General features: G+C 45.1%; 1 protein-coding gene across 2 annotated transcripts in view; it reads right to left on the reverse strand.

Annotated features, from left to right (window-relative positions):
- Window positions 1-17,304, reverse strand: part of Vps53 (VPS53 subunit of GARP complex) — a 130,094-nt gene that overhangs the window by 13,238 nt on the left and 99,552 nt on the right. For both annotated transcript variants that reach the window (XM_029545786.1, XM_021212135.2), the window contains exons 18-19: window positions 9,391-9,539; window positions 5,509-5,578 (exon numbers count right to left, since the gene is read on the reverse strand). In XM_029545786.1, the coding sequence (XP_029401646.1) occupies window positions 5,509-5,578; window positions 9,391-9,539 (219 nt within the window). The remainder of the gene's footprint in view (window positions 1-5,508; window positions 5,579-9,390; window positions 9,540-17,304) is intronic.

A 17,304-nucleotide genomic window follows, 5' to 3' on the forward strand; every position in this document is an offset into this window, starting at 1 on the left:
AATCCGCCTGCCTCTGCCTCCCAAGTGCTGGGATTAAAGGTGTGCGCCACCACGCCCGGCTGAGAAACCCTGTCTTGAAAAACAAAAACAAAAACAAAGAACAAAAAAGAATTTGCTACTGTGCACGAATTATCACTTTTAAAATATCTTCTATCAATTCAACAATTACTATATTTAAACTTTAAAGTTTAAATTTTTGCTACTAGATGAATAATAAATTCTACCATTTGCTTGGACAAAGCACGCACTTATTTATTTATTTATTTATTTATTTATTTATTTATTTATTTATTTATTTATTTATTGTCTCATTATGTATCTCTGGCTAAGCATTTATTCATTTATTTATTTATTTACTTATTTATTTATAGTCTCATTATGTATCTCTGGCTGACCCAGAACTCACCATACAGTCCAGGCCAGCCTTGAACTTACAGAGAGATCTGTTTGCCTCTGACTCTCTAGTGCTGGAACTAAAGGTGTGCACCTCCATGCCTGGCCTCTTTATGGAAAAATACTTATTTTATGTGTATGTGTGTACACATACACCAGGTACACACAAGAACCTACAGAGCAAAGAAGAGACATCTGATTGCCTGAGTTACAGATGGTTATGAACTGTAATGTGGGTACTGGGAACTGAACCTTGGTTCTCTGAAAGAGGAGACAGTGCTCTTAACTACTGAGCCCCTTTCCCTGCTATCTAAAGGCTACATAGAAGAGATGTGCCTGAGAATACCCCTCTTACTTTCTCACTCTTGGTAACATTAGATGACATTAGGCTAGGTTAAAAGAGCACAAGAAACACAAAAGACAATTGTTGTCTTCTTGCACTTTGAAGAGTGTCAGACTCAGAGACAGACAGCTATGGTGGGAGCAGCGGTTAGATGGGTGCAGAGGTTCAGTCTGGAGATGGTCATCCTGACAGATCCTCAGCAACGTCTACACTTAATGCAGAGAGCTGCACACTAGAAGATGGAATGTTTTATGTTATGTACAGTTTCAAAATGTTCCACTGGAACATATCCAGAAAGATTCCTTTTTTATGGTGCTAAGAATGTAACCTGGGATCTTACATATACTAAGCATGCACTTTATCACTAAGCCATACTCCCATCCCCTCGATATGCTGTAAACTGGGCATGGTGGTATGCATCTTATTATTCCTTTAGCAGGCTGAGGCAGGAGGTTTGTGGATTTATTTGGAGGCATTTATTTATAACTATGGGTTACTTAGTAGGGTACTGTATGAAAACCAAAACCAAATAACTAATGATAACGCATGAAAGAAAAAGTAACAAACATGAGGTTTTCGCAGTGTGGAAGGACGAGAAGGGCCTTTGGAGAGTGCCTGTTTCAGTGCTTTTATTGAAGTAGGACAGTGGGCGTGGAGCAGACAGGAGTCATGTGGGAACAAGGGGGCTATCAACAGCAGAGCAAGGGCTGGACTCTGCATCTTTTTCAACACCACACTAGGCTGTTTTCTCTAGGGTAAGTTTAGGCAAATGGATTTTATTTCTGCTGTGTTCAGTCATAGATGACCTCCGTTGTAAGACTAATTAATGACCTTGAAAATCTCACAAGGTTCTCTGGAAATCACAAACCAGCAAGGAGCATTACAATACAGGAACGGTTCAATTCCATGTGCCCTTGTAGCTGCTCAAGAGGACTCTAGGGCCTGAAGATAAATAACTCATTGTATGTACTAATCAAGTTGAGAATAAGGAGCAGCAAGGGCTCCTTTTTTATTTCTCACATCTGTATTCAAGCCGAACCTCAACCTAGGAGATATCTAGCACCTTTTGGAAGAAGAGACACAGCTGTAGTTTTGAATTCTACAGCTTTTGTTAAAGCTTGGGTCAGGGCCATGATGCAAGGCAGTATGTGTCAAAATGTGTTTCTACCCACAAGCATCTCTCTATTAACTTTCAAAAATTGATTTTATTATACTCTGTGTGTGTGTGTGTGTGTGTGTGTGTGTGTGTGTGTGAGAGAGAGAGAGAGAGAGAGAGAGAGAGAGAGAGAGAGAGAGAGAGAAGGTATGAGTGAGGCAGCCTACCTGCTCAAGTCCTCTATAAGAGGAACGACTGCTGGGCCATCTTTCCGGCTCCTTTATTAATTTCTTGATTCCTTGGACCTACTGCCTAAGTGAACTACACCATGGCTTGGATTTCAGAGTTCAGATGCCAGAGCTAACCTTACACAGATAACCTGAACTACACATAGGAACCACTGAAGGGCCATACTGCCCTTGACTTCTCATCAAAGCCTCCACAGGTGGGTGTGTGAATAGCCACCTCTTACTGCTCATTGTCTTTGCTTGGGATATGAGAAATGAGACTTAGCTAGAAGATGGGCTTCTCGCTGACATCTAAAAGCAGATGTGAACATTGGCTAAACGTTCTGCTCCTGAGATAGCATCCCAGAGTCTAATTTGATTCTGCTCATATTCTGTTCTGTTATTTGAGACAGGGTCATTTTACACAGCCCACACTGGCCTTGCATTTACAACTCTCCTGATTTTGCTTCCTGAATGTGCTGTGTGGCAGGTATGACCCTACCTTTCTCCAGCTGGGATTGTTTTATACAAGTGACAATTTGAGGAAAACAGTCATGGTATAGGACTTACGTGACAACATCAAAACTCCCATGGCTGTTAGACACTACACCAGTCTCAAGAGGCCTGAGCAAGGCTACAAAACACAGACCTGTTCCCATGAGTCAGCTTCGGATTCCAGGGGCTTGGTCAAGTCTGTAGACAGAAATGTAACTGAGAACCCTATGGCTGCTCCCAGACACAGATCTTAATCACTCCATATCCTCTCAGATGGCACACTGTAACGAGGCCAACAGAGTGAGTGCCTGGTAAACATTCACTAATGAAACTGGAGCTGGCATGTGAGGGCATCGCTCTGCCACTTCCGATGGAGAGAATGAGCATTGTGCTCCGGACATGCCAGGGTCAGGATTTCAGAACACTGACTGCTGCAGTCAGCCCAGCTGGTGTCTGAGTCGTACAACCTCCCAGGGAGTTTTCCAAGACAACATTTTTGACTAGGGCTGGAGCTGGTCAGGCAGACAGCCGAAGGCAAGCTCTGACTAGAAGTCTTCCTGCAGGCTGCATGTGGATAGGTATCAGAGCAGACGAGCAATGAAACAGAAACAAGGTCATGTCCGGGTCTTCGGAAGTTTACAGTGAGCAGGGCTGGTGTTTAATGAGGGCTGGCTACATGACAGTCATGGGTATTACTTATGTGCACTGGGTTTAATTTTTACTAATTTTGTTTTATTTTATTCTGAGACAAGATCTAGCTCTATAGCCTAGGTTGGCCTCAAACTTACAGTCCCCCAGCTTCCCCAAGGGCTGGGATTACTGGTGTATGCCACCATATATGGCTCTATTTTGTTTAACCCTCACAGCTACTTCATGAGGTGGTACTACGAACTCCTATTTCAGAGACAGGAAATGGAGGTCCTGTAAAGTACTTATGCACAAACAGATGCACTGTTGCGGGCACAGGGTCCAGCCTCTGCTCATGTCACTTCAGAGCTCAGAGCCTGAGTACTCAGTGTCTTGCACTTGCTAACAGAGGGGACAATATCATACTGCACTTAGATTCAGGATGTTGCTACCTGCCTTTGACACTTCATGAGTATTTCAGTGCAAGCTTAACTAGCAATCTTCCTGACCCAGAGACGAGGGCTGGGGTGGGTGTGGGGGAGGAGTTGGCTGTCAACACAGCCAAGGAGCCACAAGGACAGGGCACTGAGCTGGGAAGGAGTTGAGCCTCTACTTCATTGCTTTGTTTGGTATTGGGCAGGATCTATGGAAATGAATTACACAATCTTCTTACATGTAGTTTAAGTGTTCACAGATGGAGTTGACTATGAGTTGTTCTTGATTTGCCTGTGACAGTTTACACTTTACGTGGCATTTTCAGAGGTTGGAGTAGTATTTTTTTGTGCCTTTGTGTGTGTGTGTGTGTGTGTNTGTGTGTGTGTGTGTAGGCCAAGGTGGACACCGGGTACCTTCCTCAATTGCTCTCCACCTTTGTTCTTGAGATAGGGTCTTGTTGATTAAGCTTGACTAGCCAGCAAACCCCAAGGGTCCTCTTGTTTGCACCTCCCCACTGCTGTAACACACTACCACTCTTGTTTGTTTTTTAGATGTGCTTTTACTTATGTGTACGTCTGTGTGTCTGTTTGTCTATCTGCATGCCATGTGTGTGCAGTGCCTGTGAAGGACAGAAGAGGGCATCAGATGCCCCGGGACTGGAGGTACAGGTGCTAGGACCTGCCCAGAATCCAGGTTTTCTGCAAGAGTAGGAAGTAATCTTAAATGTTGAGCCATCTCTCTAGTCCTGTTATGTGGGTGCTTTTTATAGGGATCAAACTCAGACCCACACCCTTGCATGGCGTGCTAATTAGTTTTTGGCAACTTGTCACAAACAGAGTTACCTGAGTTGAAGGAAACTCAACTGAGGAGTTGCCTCCATCAGACTGGCCTATGGGCATGTCTGTGGGGAACTTTCTTGATTATTGATTGGTGTGAGAGGGCCCAGACTAAGACCACTGTGGGTGGTGCCACTCCTAGCCTGGTGGTTCTGGGTTCCATAAGAAAGAGATCAAATTGAGCAAGCCATGGAGAGCAAGCCAGTAAGCAGCTTCTTCCATGGCCTCTGCTTCAGTTCCTATCTTGGCTCCCCTTGATGATGAACTGTGACCTGTACGAAAATAAACCATTTCTTCCTCACGTTGCTTTTGGTCAGTGTTTATCACAGAGCAATCTCCCTAATCCCTGTTTTTATTTTTTAAATCACTCAAAGTGTTCCCTGAACTCAAACTGCCCAAATTCCAGATAGTCTGAACAGGTGGGAGACAAACTCAAAGTGACTTTGTTATAATTGATGAACTCAGTTCACCAGTGTTCAGGTGACATTAACCAAGTCTTTTGGTTTAAGACAGGGTCTCACTATATATTATACATTGGCCTTGGATTCAAAATCATACTGTCTTAGCCTCCTATTTGCTGGGATCACAGGCATGCGCCAGTATGCTTCAGTGGAGAATTCAGATGGGAAGAAAGGAGTCCGTCAAGGAGCTTCCTGGGGATGCAAGCTCAGGCGCTCCCTGCTTGATTTCTCCTGTGGCTCTGCACAGTCACACCCAGGGCCTCTGCTGTACTGAGAACACTGCCTCTTCTCCTTCCAGCAGCAGCCCTCAGAGAAGCCTGAAGCCGTCACTCCTCATGCCCCTAAGACAGTTTCTCCAACCTTGTTCTGTACACTCGATGAGGAGATGCTTAGCTAATGGATCTGAGACCAGTCTGGGCTACAATATGGGAACCTATCTCAAAAGACAAAACAAAGAAGCAAAAGGAGCCACCAGGTGACCATAGCTCCCTACACCAGGGAAACCAGTCTCGTCTCATCAGACTATCTACTTGAGATTGTGTGCTGGGTCTACACAAAGGCTGAAGGCGAGGGTCCCATACAAAGCTTGTCTTACCTGCTCTGCTCCCACCATGCTGATCGGCTTACACTTGAAGAGGTGGGTGATGAATTTGGGAATGAATGAACTGCGGATAAAAAGTGACAAGTTAGGCTTACTCTCTTTCTAGTGAAGTGTGCAGAAACTTGTTAAGGCTCTACTCCCTCTCACGAGAAAGCCGAGAATGGAGGTGGACACTCACATCCCCCACACCACCATTCACCTCGTTCTCTTTCCTTCTAGTTTAGCTCCAGATTTGTTTAGGGAAGAATAGCCTTGATTTTCTAGGGGAAAGCTCATCCCTTAAATCTTAAGCTACAGGGGTGAACTATTTTTGTTTGTGGCACTGGGAACGGAACCCAGGTCCTGGCATATGGCAGGCAAGTACTCTACCACTGAGCCACACTCCAGTCCTGTTGAGGGCAGTTCTACTGAGCTTCAGTCAGTTCCTCTGGTGACTGTTTTAGGTCCCTCGAGAGGGAATTACTTATGCCAGTCTAATCACCTGGAGGGAAGCCCCTCGAGACAAGGCTGTTGCCTCGGGCACTGAGCCTATATAACTGAGTTATATAGCACACACCTATGCTTGTCTTCCTCCTACCATTCCAAGGGTGTGCCCAGTCTCAAAGACCGCACAGAACACACTCTCTCTCTCTCTCTCTCTCTCTCTCTCTCTCTCTCTCTCTGTATAGCCCTGGCTGTCCTGCTGTTGTCCTGGAACTCATTCTGTAGACCAGGCTGTCTTGGTACTCAGAAATCCGCCCACCTCTGCCTCCCAAGTGCTGGGATTAAAGGCCTGCGCCACCACACCCGGCACCAGATCTCAATGAAACCACTGAAACCCCAAAGCAATCACATTCTCTGTCTTTAAAAAAAAATGCATTTTTACTTTAGTGTATATGTCTGTGTGTGCATATAAACGTGTGCATGTGCCATGGAGCTGGAAGGGCACACTGAGAGACCCTTGGAGCTGGAGTTACAGGCAATTGTGAGCTATTCCATGTGAGTACTGAGAACTGACGAGCAGTCTGTGCTCTTAACTACTAAGCTATCTCTCCCCTAAATCAACCACTCTCAAGTCTAGCCTAACTTCCTCTAGGCTTGAGGTTATATGAAAACATTTAAATCTATCTTCTGACAGGTGCCGTGGCATACACCTTTAATCCCAGCACTCACAACAGGTAGATCTCTTATGAGTTCAAGGTCAGCCTGGTCTACATAATGAGTTCTAGGACATCCAGGGCTATACAGTGCAATGATGTCTCAAAAAACAAAACAAAATAAAACAACAACAAAAGGCAATACAATAAAAATACACTTTGCCATTCAAGTCCATTTAAGTACTAGTAGCTGAAAATACCCCAATAGTGGCAAGAGTGAACTACATGGGCAGTTAGGGTATCTTAAAGCAAAACCAAGAAACAATTGTGAGGGTGGTAATTCTCTTACCAAGAAACAAACAAACAAAAAAATCATATGATTTTCTAAAAATCTGCTGAGCACTAAGGGACAACCTGGATCATGTGGGCTGATAATGCTGTTTAGGGTAAGGGAAAGGGAAAACCCAGCAAGTTGGGAAAGGTTTTTGAAAAAGTTTCAAGGCCTGAGTCAAGAGGGCTGCGTTGTGCTGATGTAGTTCAAAAGCTGTGGAAGACAGGTATGTGCATAACTAGGCAAGATCTAGAGTGAGCTGGCCAAGAGGTGGCCGAGGCCCAGGCCCACAGAGGAAGCATGAAAAGGGAAGAAGGGTTTCCACAGATGCTGACTGCTATCTGTCTCCTCCCTCTTGCACGCTGGGTCCACGCCGCGTCCTCCCCCTTCAATCTCACATCTTTTCCTGCACACTGTAATCACTGAGTGCTAGGGAATTTCATCGAGGCATACTAGCTTAGTGGGTGAGAGAAGTCATTTATGATCCAAACTAGTTTCAGCCAGTAGTTGACCTTAGTAAGTCATTAGGAAAGGCTGCTATTGGAGCCAATATAGCCACAGATGGACCAGCAATTGTGGAGCAGGAAAGGAGGCAATGGGAAAAGGACCTGAAGTCCAGTGGTCAGATCCAGGTGCAAACCTGCCGATCTAGAGGCGGTGTTAACAAGAGGCTGTCTGGAAGGGCTTCTCAGAACCTAACCTGAGCCAAATGAGTACTGGGAGGCTGAGTTTGGGACTCATCACATGGGCTGTACAGCTTGTAATGGAAGGGACTTCACACTAGAGTATGCTGTGGTTGGCCCTTGGACTTGCCCTGACTAGTCCATAGTGGGTGGGCTAGGGAAACATGGAGATAATCCAGACACATGTCTTCTCTGGAGAAGACACTCCAGCAAAGTGATGCGTTATTGTCAAGGGCCACCAGGATGGAAGCGGTGGCTACTGCTCTGGGCTAAGATTTTTTAAAAGATGGGTAGGTACCAAGAATTAAAGCACAAAACTTTCTAGGTCCTCTGCTAAACTCTTCCAGATGTGGGTGATGGGCACGCTATTCCCAGATGACTGAGAGAGAGCTTAGTGCTAAAATTAAAAGGCGATGAGAGAATGTGAAGTTGACACTTGGATGGGCTGAGCGAAGGACTCCTTATTCACTTTAACCTTAGCTCAACCGGACCCCTGGGTGCCTACAATGGAGATTTTGAGTCACAGTAAATTTTTAGAGACACTTGTAGCAGTGGTTACAGGAAATGTCACATGTGATTTATCAGTGATGCTTTTAGTACACATTAATGAGCATCCAGAGAGAGAAGGGAATTTCAGCTCCTGGTCCATCTGTGGCCAGCAAACATAAACGTTCCCTAGGGAGTCAGTCCAAGCCTTCCTGATGAGGTTGAAACTAAAGTTAACTTTACAGCTACTCTGTCATTGTTTTTCCTTGGGGGTTTATTTATGTCAGATGGGGAAAATCTAATTGAATACAAACCGGGAGAGATCTGGAGAAAAGAGAAACTCAGAATCCTGAGTCACCAGTTGGGACCTGGACGAAAACAATCCAAATACGGTAGCTTGGACAGCACTGACCTTCCTGGAGCAGCCTGCCAAACTGTGTATCTGATAATTGGTCAGAGGAGACACTGGCCCTCATCACTGCCTGGCCTCTCGGGAAGCAGTGCCGGAGCCAGATGCTGACTGGCAAAGAACCAAACTACTTCCTTGCTTCAAAATTCAAGGCCGAAATAGCCACACACGAGGACACGACAGGAAGGCAGGCAACTTGGTGCTTGCTCCTGGTTCCAATTTCTAGTATTTTCCCTGCACATAAGGATACTCAGAAGTAGATGGTTTCTGGCCACTATAACAAGTCCTGTGGTGGAGGGGGAGGAAGTCAAGGCTCAAAGGTAAAACTGATGGGCCCAACCCTTGAGAAGCTTATAATCCAGTCAGAGACAAAATGCACATAGGAACTTACTGAAAAATAAAAGCCTGGGCAAGGAGTGGTTTCATGGGCAAATTTCAGAAGAACAAGATACTCCAAATCACTTCTGTTGGCTCTGCCATGGCTGGTGACTGCTGCTCTAAGCACGCACATGACCTGAAGTGGTCCATTTGCTTTTCCCATTATAGCCCATTGGGGTACAGAAGGATATTAGTTTTCCTGGAGGTCCCAGAATGAGCCCCACCAAAAGATGGGACACCTGGATTTGTGAGCCTGCTGGGAGGCTAAGCACTGTAGTAAAATAACTTTATTGAGTACCAGAACCATTAACAATCTCCCCCAACTCAGAGAGAGACACCTCGAGAGTAATCTTGGGGTCACAGGTTTTACCCCATCAGTATGGTTCCTGAGGGATATGGTCAAGAATGGAAGGTACACAGGCATCTCTGTGCTGCTGCTTGGTTCTCCTGGGAGACTGAAACAGAAAGTGCATCAGAAAGTGCATCAAGAAAGCAGAACAACTCAGGACTTACTTTGCAAATTTAATGCAGAACTGTGTGAAGTATTTCCGTGTGGAAGCCAGGTTGTCACGGATAATGGGGACATTCTGTTTAATGTGAAGAATAACAGAAGTGACGTAAGGGCTCTGGTCACCAACATGCTCCACGTTCTGCCACGGCATCTGAAACAGACAGGACAGAGCCAAGCTTGAGAGCCCCTGCAGGGGAACAGTGTTAACCTGTTAATGGGAAAAGGGAATCAGGGAATGGAAATTAGGTCACTACTTGGTATCACAGAGATTGGCATCGTCTGACACAGAGGCTGCTTTGGAGTAAAAGTAAGCAAGCCACCTGCCTCACCAGTGGCATGGAGCGCAGGCTCCACTCCTCCTCCGTGGTTCCCACTAATGCTTCAGGCAGCCTTTCCACCTAAGCAGACATCATGGAAAGGGTGCTCACCACATCACTAAGGAGAGGAATGAGAACACCTAAGCCCATAGACCCCTTTTCATAGGGGTCGCATGTCAGACATCCTGCATATCAGATATTTACATTATGATTCACAACAGTAGCACAATTACAGCTATGAAGTAGCAACAAAAATAATCTTATGGTTGGCGGTCCCCACAACATGAGGAACTGTATTAGTGTTACAGCATCAGGAAGGTTGAGAGCCGCTGCCATAGAGGGACAGCACCACCAGGGACTGAAGAACAGGGAGAGGTGTTTACTTGCAGGTAGCTTGGGAGACTGGGGAGACTTAGGGGCTGGACTAACCCAGAACAAACTAGAAGAGAATTCACTTACAGACCCTTTTTCATGTAAGCTGGGAAGAGTTTGAGATTTTATTATTGTTATTTATTGGTTTTTTTTATGGTTTTTTTTTTTTTTTTTGAGACAGGGTTTCTGTGTAGCCCTGGTTGTCCTTGAACTCACTCTGTAGACCAGGCTGGCCTCAAACTCAGAAATCCTCCTGCCTCTGCCTCCCAAGTGCTGGGATCAAAGGTGTGCGCCACTACTGCCCGGCTATTTATTGGTTTCTTGAGACAGGATCTTGGTTTGTAGTCCAGACTGGCTTGGAACTACTATATAGCCCAGGTTAGCCTTAAAACTCCCAGCAATTTTGCTGTCTCAGCCCCCTAAGTGCTAGGATGAAAGGGATGAGCCACCATACCTGGCTACAAAACAACTTTCCCCAGATGCCCCACAAAAGTACACTGCGTATTTTCTCATCAGGGCTGATGTGATCTCTGACTGGTTAAGAACAAAAACAAGGCTGAGGGTGGTGGCATGTACCTTTAACCTTAGCACTCGGGAGCCAGAAGCAGGGGAGTCTCTATGAATTGGAGACCAGCCTGGTCTATACAGCTAGTTCCTATAGAAACTCCTCCTCCACACACACACACACACACACACACACACACACACACACACACCCCATGTCAAACAAAACAAAACCCCCAAAACAAACAAAATGGAACCCAAACTTGTATACCCATGGAAGAATCAGGGAAATGCTCTGGAAAGCAGGAAGACTTTACAGTGCAGTGACTGTGTTTTATGGGTACACAGGAGGGCTGGGGCTCCCAGCTTGTGTCACCTGGCAGGTACTCACCCCTGATGTTGTCTTGGGGGAACCCTGATGAGCTAGCCTTTAAAGCTAAACAAGGTTGCCTATTCAAACTCTTAAGCCAAACATAGCCCTTAGGCTCCATTCAGACTGGAGGTCAGCAGCACTAAAGCCTCGATGTCTCTGGCAAGAAAACACTTCTGTTTCTCTGCAAGAGCAATGAGTTCCCTTAATCTCTGAGCCAGATTTCTAGCTCCACGAACCCCCACTCCCCTCATTTTACAGAGGCATGAAAAGTCTCTTGCAAAGCTTTCAGTCAGGTTCTGAAGCTGGGTGTGGTGGTACATGCCTGTGATCTCCAGCATTTGTAGCTTTGTAGGCTGATGGAGGTTTGTAAGCTTGAGGCCAGCCAGGACCATATATACAACATTCTGTCTCTAATAAAACAAACAGGCTGGTGAGATGGCTCAGCGGGTAAGAGCACTGACTGCTCTTCTGAAGGTCCTGAGTTCAAATCCCAGCAACCATATGGTGGCTCACAACCACCCATAAAGAGATCTGACGCCCTCTTCTGGTGTGTCAGAAGATAGTTGCAGTGTACTTATATATAATAATAAATAAATCTTTGGGCCAGATTGAGTAGGGACTGAGCAGGTGGGGCCGACCAGAGTAAGCAGGGTTGACCAGAGCGAGCAGAGGTCCTAAAATAATTCCCGACAACCACATGAAGGCTCACAGCCATCTGTACAGCTACAGTGTACTCATATACATAAAATAAAATAAATAAATCTTAAAAAAATAAAACAAACAAACAAAACCTATGTAAACCCACACAGGCTCTAGCAGACAGACAAATGGGACTTCTGGGTCTGCAACATGCCTCAGTAAGTAAAGGCCCTTGCTGCCACCAATGCTGCTTTTCCGAGTTTGATACCTTGGACCCACATGGTGGAAAGAAAAAAAACGTGACTATTGTAAGATGCCTTCTGACCCCCACACAAGTACCATGGCATACATGTACATAAGTAGATACAAAATAAATACATTTTTAAAAAATCTCTAAAAAAAGGGGGGCAATTTTTATTTGAAAATAAATTTATTTAAAGAAAAAGGAGATTATATGTATGGATCTGCTCATTGATTGACTGGGACAGAGCCACACTGTGCTGTCCAGGCTGAGCTCGTGACTTCTGAGCTTCAGAGTTCTTCCCACCTCAGCCTCTCCAGTAGCTGCAGCTACAGGCTTGTTTGGCAGTAAAAGAAAAAAAAATTAACTGGGAAAAAATAGAGACAATGGAGAAACAGTTAAAGCTCTCAACAGGAGCTGCCCATACAATGAGCACTCTGGCTGGGTGTAATGTTTTCCTCATTATCTGTTACCTTATTTGAGAGGCATTTCTTCTACCTCATTTTAACGATCTGATCCTTCCAAACAATGATTCCCAGTGAACTCATAGGGTGAGGCCCAAACTGACAGGTGTGAGATCCACCCTGCACCTTCCTCTGCCCAGTTCTGCAGCAAGATTTGGAACACGGTGATCTGGGCCAGGGCAAAAGACAGGGAACTGGGCAGAGCTTTGTGTCCCACTGCCAATCAACAAATAAGTGACTAGTGCCTTCCAAGTTGGCAGCACTGGAGAGTTCACGATCTCAATGCAGTTTATAAACAATTATTTAAACACGACAGCCCCTCACTCACAAAAGACGGGCATGAAGGGAAGGGTGACATGCTCTGTCACCGGATAAAGCAACTCTGATGCAAGGCAGATTGCGGCTATGCAGCTTTAAGTTCTTGCTAGTTAGCTGAATGGTCATCACTGATGCTCACATACATTATATATGTAAAAAAATCCCCCTTGCTCTAAGTTTTAGCCAGGCATGGCCAACCTGAAAGTAACACTAGCAAGCATGCATGGTTTCAAACTCCATGTCAGCTTAGTGAAGGGAAGAATTTAAAGTACTGGCAAACAGTGAAAACTGACACTGCTCTCTCTCTCTCTCTCTCTCTCTCTCTCTCTCTCTCTCTCTCTGTGTGTGTGTGTGTGTGTGTGTAAATGTGTGAGCAAAGGTCAGAGGTCAACCCTCGGTCTGGTTCTCAGGAGTCTACTGTGTTTGAGTCAGGGTCTCTCATTAGTTAGGGTGGCTGGCCACCAAGTCCCAAGGATCTGCCTGTCTCTATTTCCCCTGGCTTTTTACTTGGGAGCTTGGGATCAGGTGCATGACAATCACCTTACTGACTGAGTTATCTCCCTAGTTCCTGGTTTTACTTTTTTGTGTTGAGAATGGAACCTGTGGCCTCTGTGCTCTACCTTTGAATGTCAATTCCTGCCTTTGTTTCCTAAACTCACGCTTTTGGGGTTTTTTAGACAGGGTCTTGCTCTATAGTCCTACCTTGCTTGCTACTCACTATATAGCCCAGTCTGGCTTTGAACTTATGGTATTCTTCTGCATTAGCCTCCCAGATGCTGGGATTACTAGTATGCACCACCATAACCAGCCACCAACCCAATGCTATTACTTAAAACAAATGTACAAAATACAGCTAGCAGTGCTTGTGTGTAGACACCACTCCAGTTGGCTGATGTCCGTGGTTACCCTAGATGATTACGGGATTAGGTTGTTATTAATTTATTTTTGGAGACAAGGTCTTACCATGAAGTCTCAGTTGGCCTGGAACTCAGAGAGCTGCCTGTTTTCCAAGTGCTGGGATTAAAGGCCTGAACTACCATGCTTGGACTTAGGTTGTAGCCCAAATTGTAAAAAAGCTGAATATGGTAATACATGGGGGGGGGGCTGCCATATATTCAAGGCTACTACCAAACCAAACAAGGCAGCAGCACAAGTGTGCGTGTGCACGTGGCCTCCCAGGTATGGATATGTGTCCTCCATGTACATATGTTTAAAGACGGCCTCCTATGTATGTGTATCCATGTGCTTCCACGGGTGATGCTTTGCCTGGTGTCATTTCACTTACTAGTTGTGTATGATGCCATTTAGTTCCAACAGTCTTATAGAACAGGAGACTCAAGTGACACAGTAGAGACAGGCAGGGCTATCTAAAGGCAAACACTACATTGGCATGCGATTGGATAACTGTGAGAAAGAGAAAAGACAGATTGAGGAAAGCACCCCCACTTCACTGGGCTGCTTCAAGGTAAGCCCGCGGTCCCTGGAAACAGCTGGTGGGTACACACAGCTGCTAGACAAATCTCTCAGCAAACGGCACAAATGGTGTTGGTACTAAAATGGGCACAGCAAAAAAATATGACTCTGGCTTTTCCAGATAAGTTCTGACACACCTTTAATCCCAGCACTTGGGAAGCAGAGGTAGGTGGAATTCTGTGAGTTGGATAAAGTTCTAGGACAGTCAAGGCTATACGGATACCCTGTCTCAAAACAAACAAATCTGTATTTTCTAATATTAATGGGGATGCTTTGCCTTCATCACAATAAAATAGGAATATTTTTCATGAAGAGAAAGCTACGTCTTGATCATCTGTGAAAAGTGGTCTTGGGGGCTCCAATGTACTTGCTCTTGGGGGGCTCTGGGACCCATTGACACAATACACATTTTAATGAGGAGAATGGGAGCAGATCTGAGGCCTGTGCTAGCTGCTTCAAAATGTCTTTGGGGGATGGTGATGCAGATTCCTAAATCAGTACATGTTCACAATCCCAACAACTAACAAAAATTACATGTCGGACAAGAAGGAAATTTTATTTATTTCATTTTTCCCCTGCTTTTTTCTAAATTACTATTAACAGGGAAAGCTAAGTGTGTTTGACCTTGGATAGAAACTCAAAATCTTTCAATCCCATGATCAGTTCTTAAAACACACACACAAACACACACACACACACACACACACAAACACACACACACAAACACACACACACAAACACACACAAATAAATAAAAGGAGGAAGAGATGATGACCTTTTCTTTTTTGTTTTTTTTGTTTTTTTGAGGAGATGACCTTTTAGAAAGTCAAGTTTATAACACCCGCCTGGATGGTAAGGGTTCAGCCAACATTTCTTTAAAGAGGACAGGCAGATTGCCAACAAGCATGTCTAGAGATGCCTACCAGCACTTTATCTAAGTCACCAGAGACTAGGAATGAGGCCACGAGGAGACAGGTCCTCATACCTGAACGGATGGCCACACATGTGGAAAGTTTAGACTTCTACAGTACTAATGGGAATGTCAAATGGCAGATATGGAAAACCATGAGACAGTGCCTGCAACTGTACAGTGAAGTTCCCATGAGACCCAGCAGTCCCTCTCCTAGGTGTACACCGAAGAAAACTGAGAATGTACACTCACACAGATGTTCACAGCACTGTTCTGACTGGAACAGCTGGAAACAACAGATTATCACTCAGCCACTGAAGGAATGGACTAGAGACTGGGTGGGTAGTTTAATGGTACAGTACATGCTTGTTACTGGCAAGGTCCTGGATCCAACCTCTAGCATCGTTTTAAAAATGGAATGTGGGGCTGGTGAGATGGCTCAGTAGGTAAGAGCACCCAACTGCTCTTCCGAAGGTCTGTAGTTCAAATCCCAGCAACCTCATGGTGGCTCACAACCATCTGTAACAAGATCTGATGCCCTCTTCTGGAGTGTCTGAGGACAGCTACAGTGTACTTACATATAATAAATAAATTTTAAAAAAATCTTTAAAAAAAAAAAAAGGAATGTGTCTCAGTGTGGCGATGTACATCATTAATCATAGTACTTGGGAGGCAGAGGCAGGTGGATCTCTTGTGTGTCTGAGAGTAGCTTCATTTACATAGTAAGTTCTAGGACAGCCAGCATTTCATAGTAAGACCTTATCTGAAAACAAAAAAACAAAACACACAAAAACACAGAAAAATCAGGAATGTGCGTACTGACATATGGTATACCATGAATGAACTCTGAAAATACTGTAAAGTGTAGGCAGTCCAGCGGGATAGGTAATCTATACAGACAGGAAGTAGACTAATAGCTGTCAGGGAACAGGGCGTGTTGGGACAGCCGCTGAGAGGTGGGGGCTTCCTTCTCGGGTCATAAGGATACCCTGGAATGAGACAGTCCTGGTGGCCCTGTGGTCTCATATGCTTACTAAATTCTCTTAATTTGGACACTTTAAGGGGTGACATGTGCTCTGGGATTTGTTCTGGCTAGCTTGTCGACTTGAATCCAGGTTTCTGCCTGACTCCCCTCAGTGACAGAGTAAGACCTAAGATCTAAAAGCCTTTTCCTCCCCAAGTTGCTTTCGGTCATGGTGCTTTATCATAACAATAGAAACCCTAACTAAGACAGGAACTATAGCTCAACTTTTTAAAGGGGAGATAGATATCAGAGCTCACTCTTGAAAAAGCTGTGCTTTCTGGGTAGACAGCAGTTCAAGGAGAATTCTAAGTAGAAAGGTCAGAGCGAGAGAGGGCTGGACACCACCAGAAAGCAGTGCATACTTAGTTAAGCTGAACCGGCTTCAAGCTGGGGTAGAGGGTGTTTGCACAGGAGCAGTACAAACCAAACAGACAAGGCACCCAAGGAATTGACAGGAAATATGGCAACCTATTAATTATTCATACTTATATGCTAATTGAGGACACTCCAGAGCTTTGGCCTCCCAGGACAATGATGTGACCAGTCGCTGGGCTCTATCCACATTGTCAAGGAGCCTCCTTCCCTCACCTCAGAACCAGCCCTGGGCTCTGCCAGAAGCCCACTCCCCACTGCTCTTACTATGGATGAAATACATCTATTTATTTTATTTGTTATAGCCTTGCCTGAGTCCAGACCTCTCTGTAACTTCCCAAGGCAGTGAAAGAGATCGGCAATTCTGACAAACTGACTTTACTAACTTTGAAAACTGCAGCTTCCTGCAGTCCTGTTTGAACAGCCTCCTCATCACAAATTCCTTCAAGAGAACTGGACCATGTCCTATCCGCCTCTGGTTTTTCAGATGCTGCCGACTGTTGGATTCTGCTTTTCTCCTATGGTCCCAATTTCCCCTTGCTCACACCACACATCTGCACACTCCGCTCACATCTGCCTCCACCTATTAGACAGAGCACCTGGGGACAATGCTGATGCCTTTCCCAGCCTTGCAACCCCCAGCATTGTGCTAGACAAGAGTCCAGGATGGACTAGATATCCAGCAGCAAACAATGATGGAATCTGAGACAGAGATAATCACCATCACAAGGTTTGAAAAAAAAAAAAAATCCTCGAAAAAACTCCATGAGACTGAATGCAGGGCTCATGCTGAGTCAGTCGGTGACACTGCCATGTTTACTTTAGTCACATGGATCTCATTTTGCTGGAGCTCCAGAAGACTCAGACAAACAGGAATGGCCTTCCAACCGCTATGTTCCCAAGCCTATG

Source organism: Mus pahari, chromosome 14, assembly GCF_900095145.1.
Source record: "Mus pahari chromosome 14, PAHARI_EIJ_v1.1, whole genome shotgun sequence".
In the NCBI taxonomy this organism is placed as follows: Eukaryota; Metazoa; Chordata; class Mammalia; order Rodentia; family Muridae; genus Mus; species Mus pahari.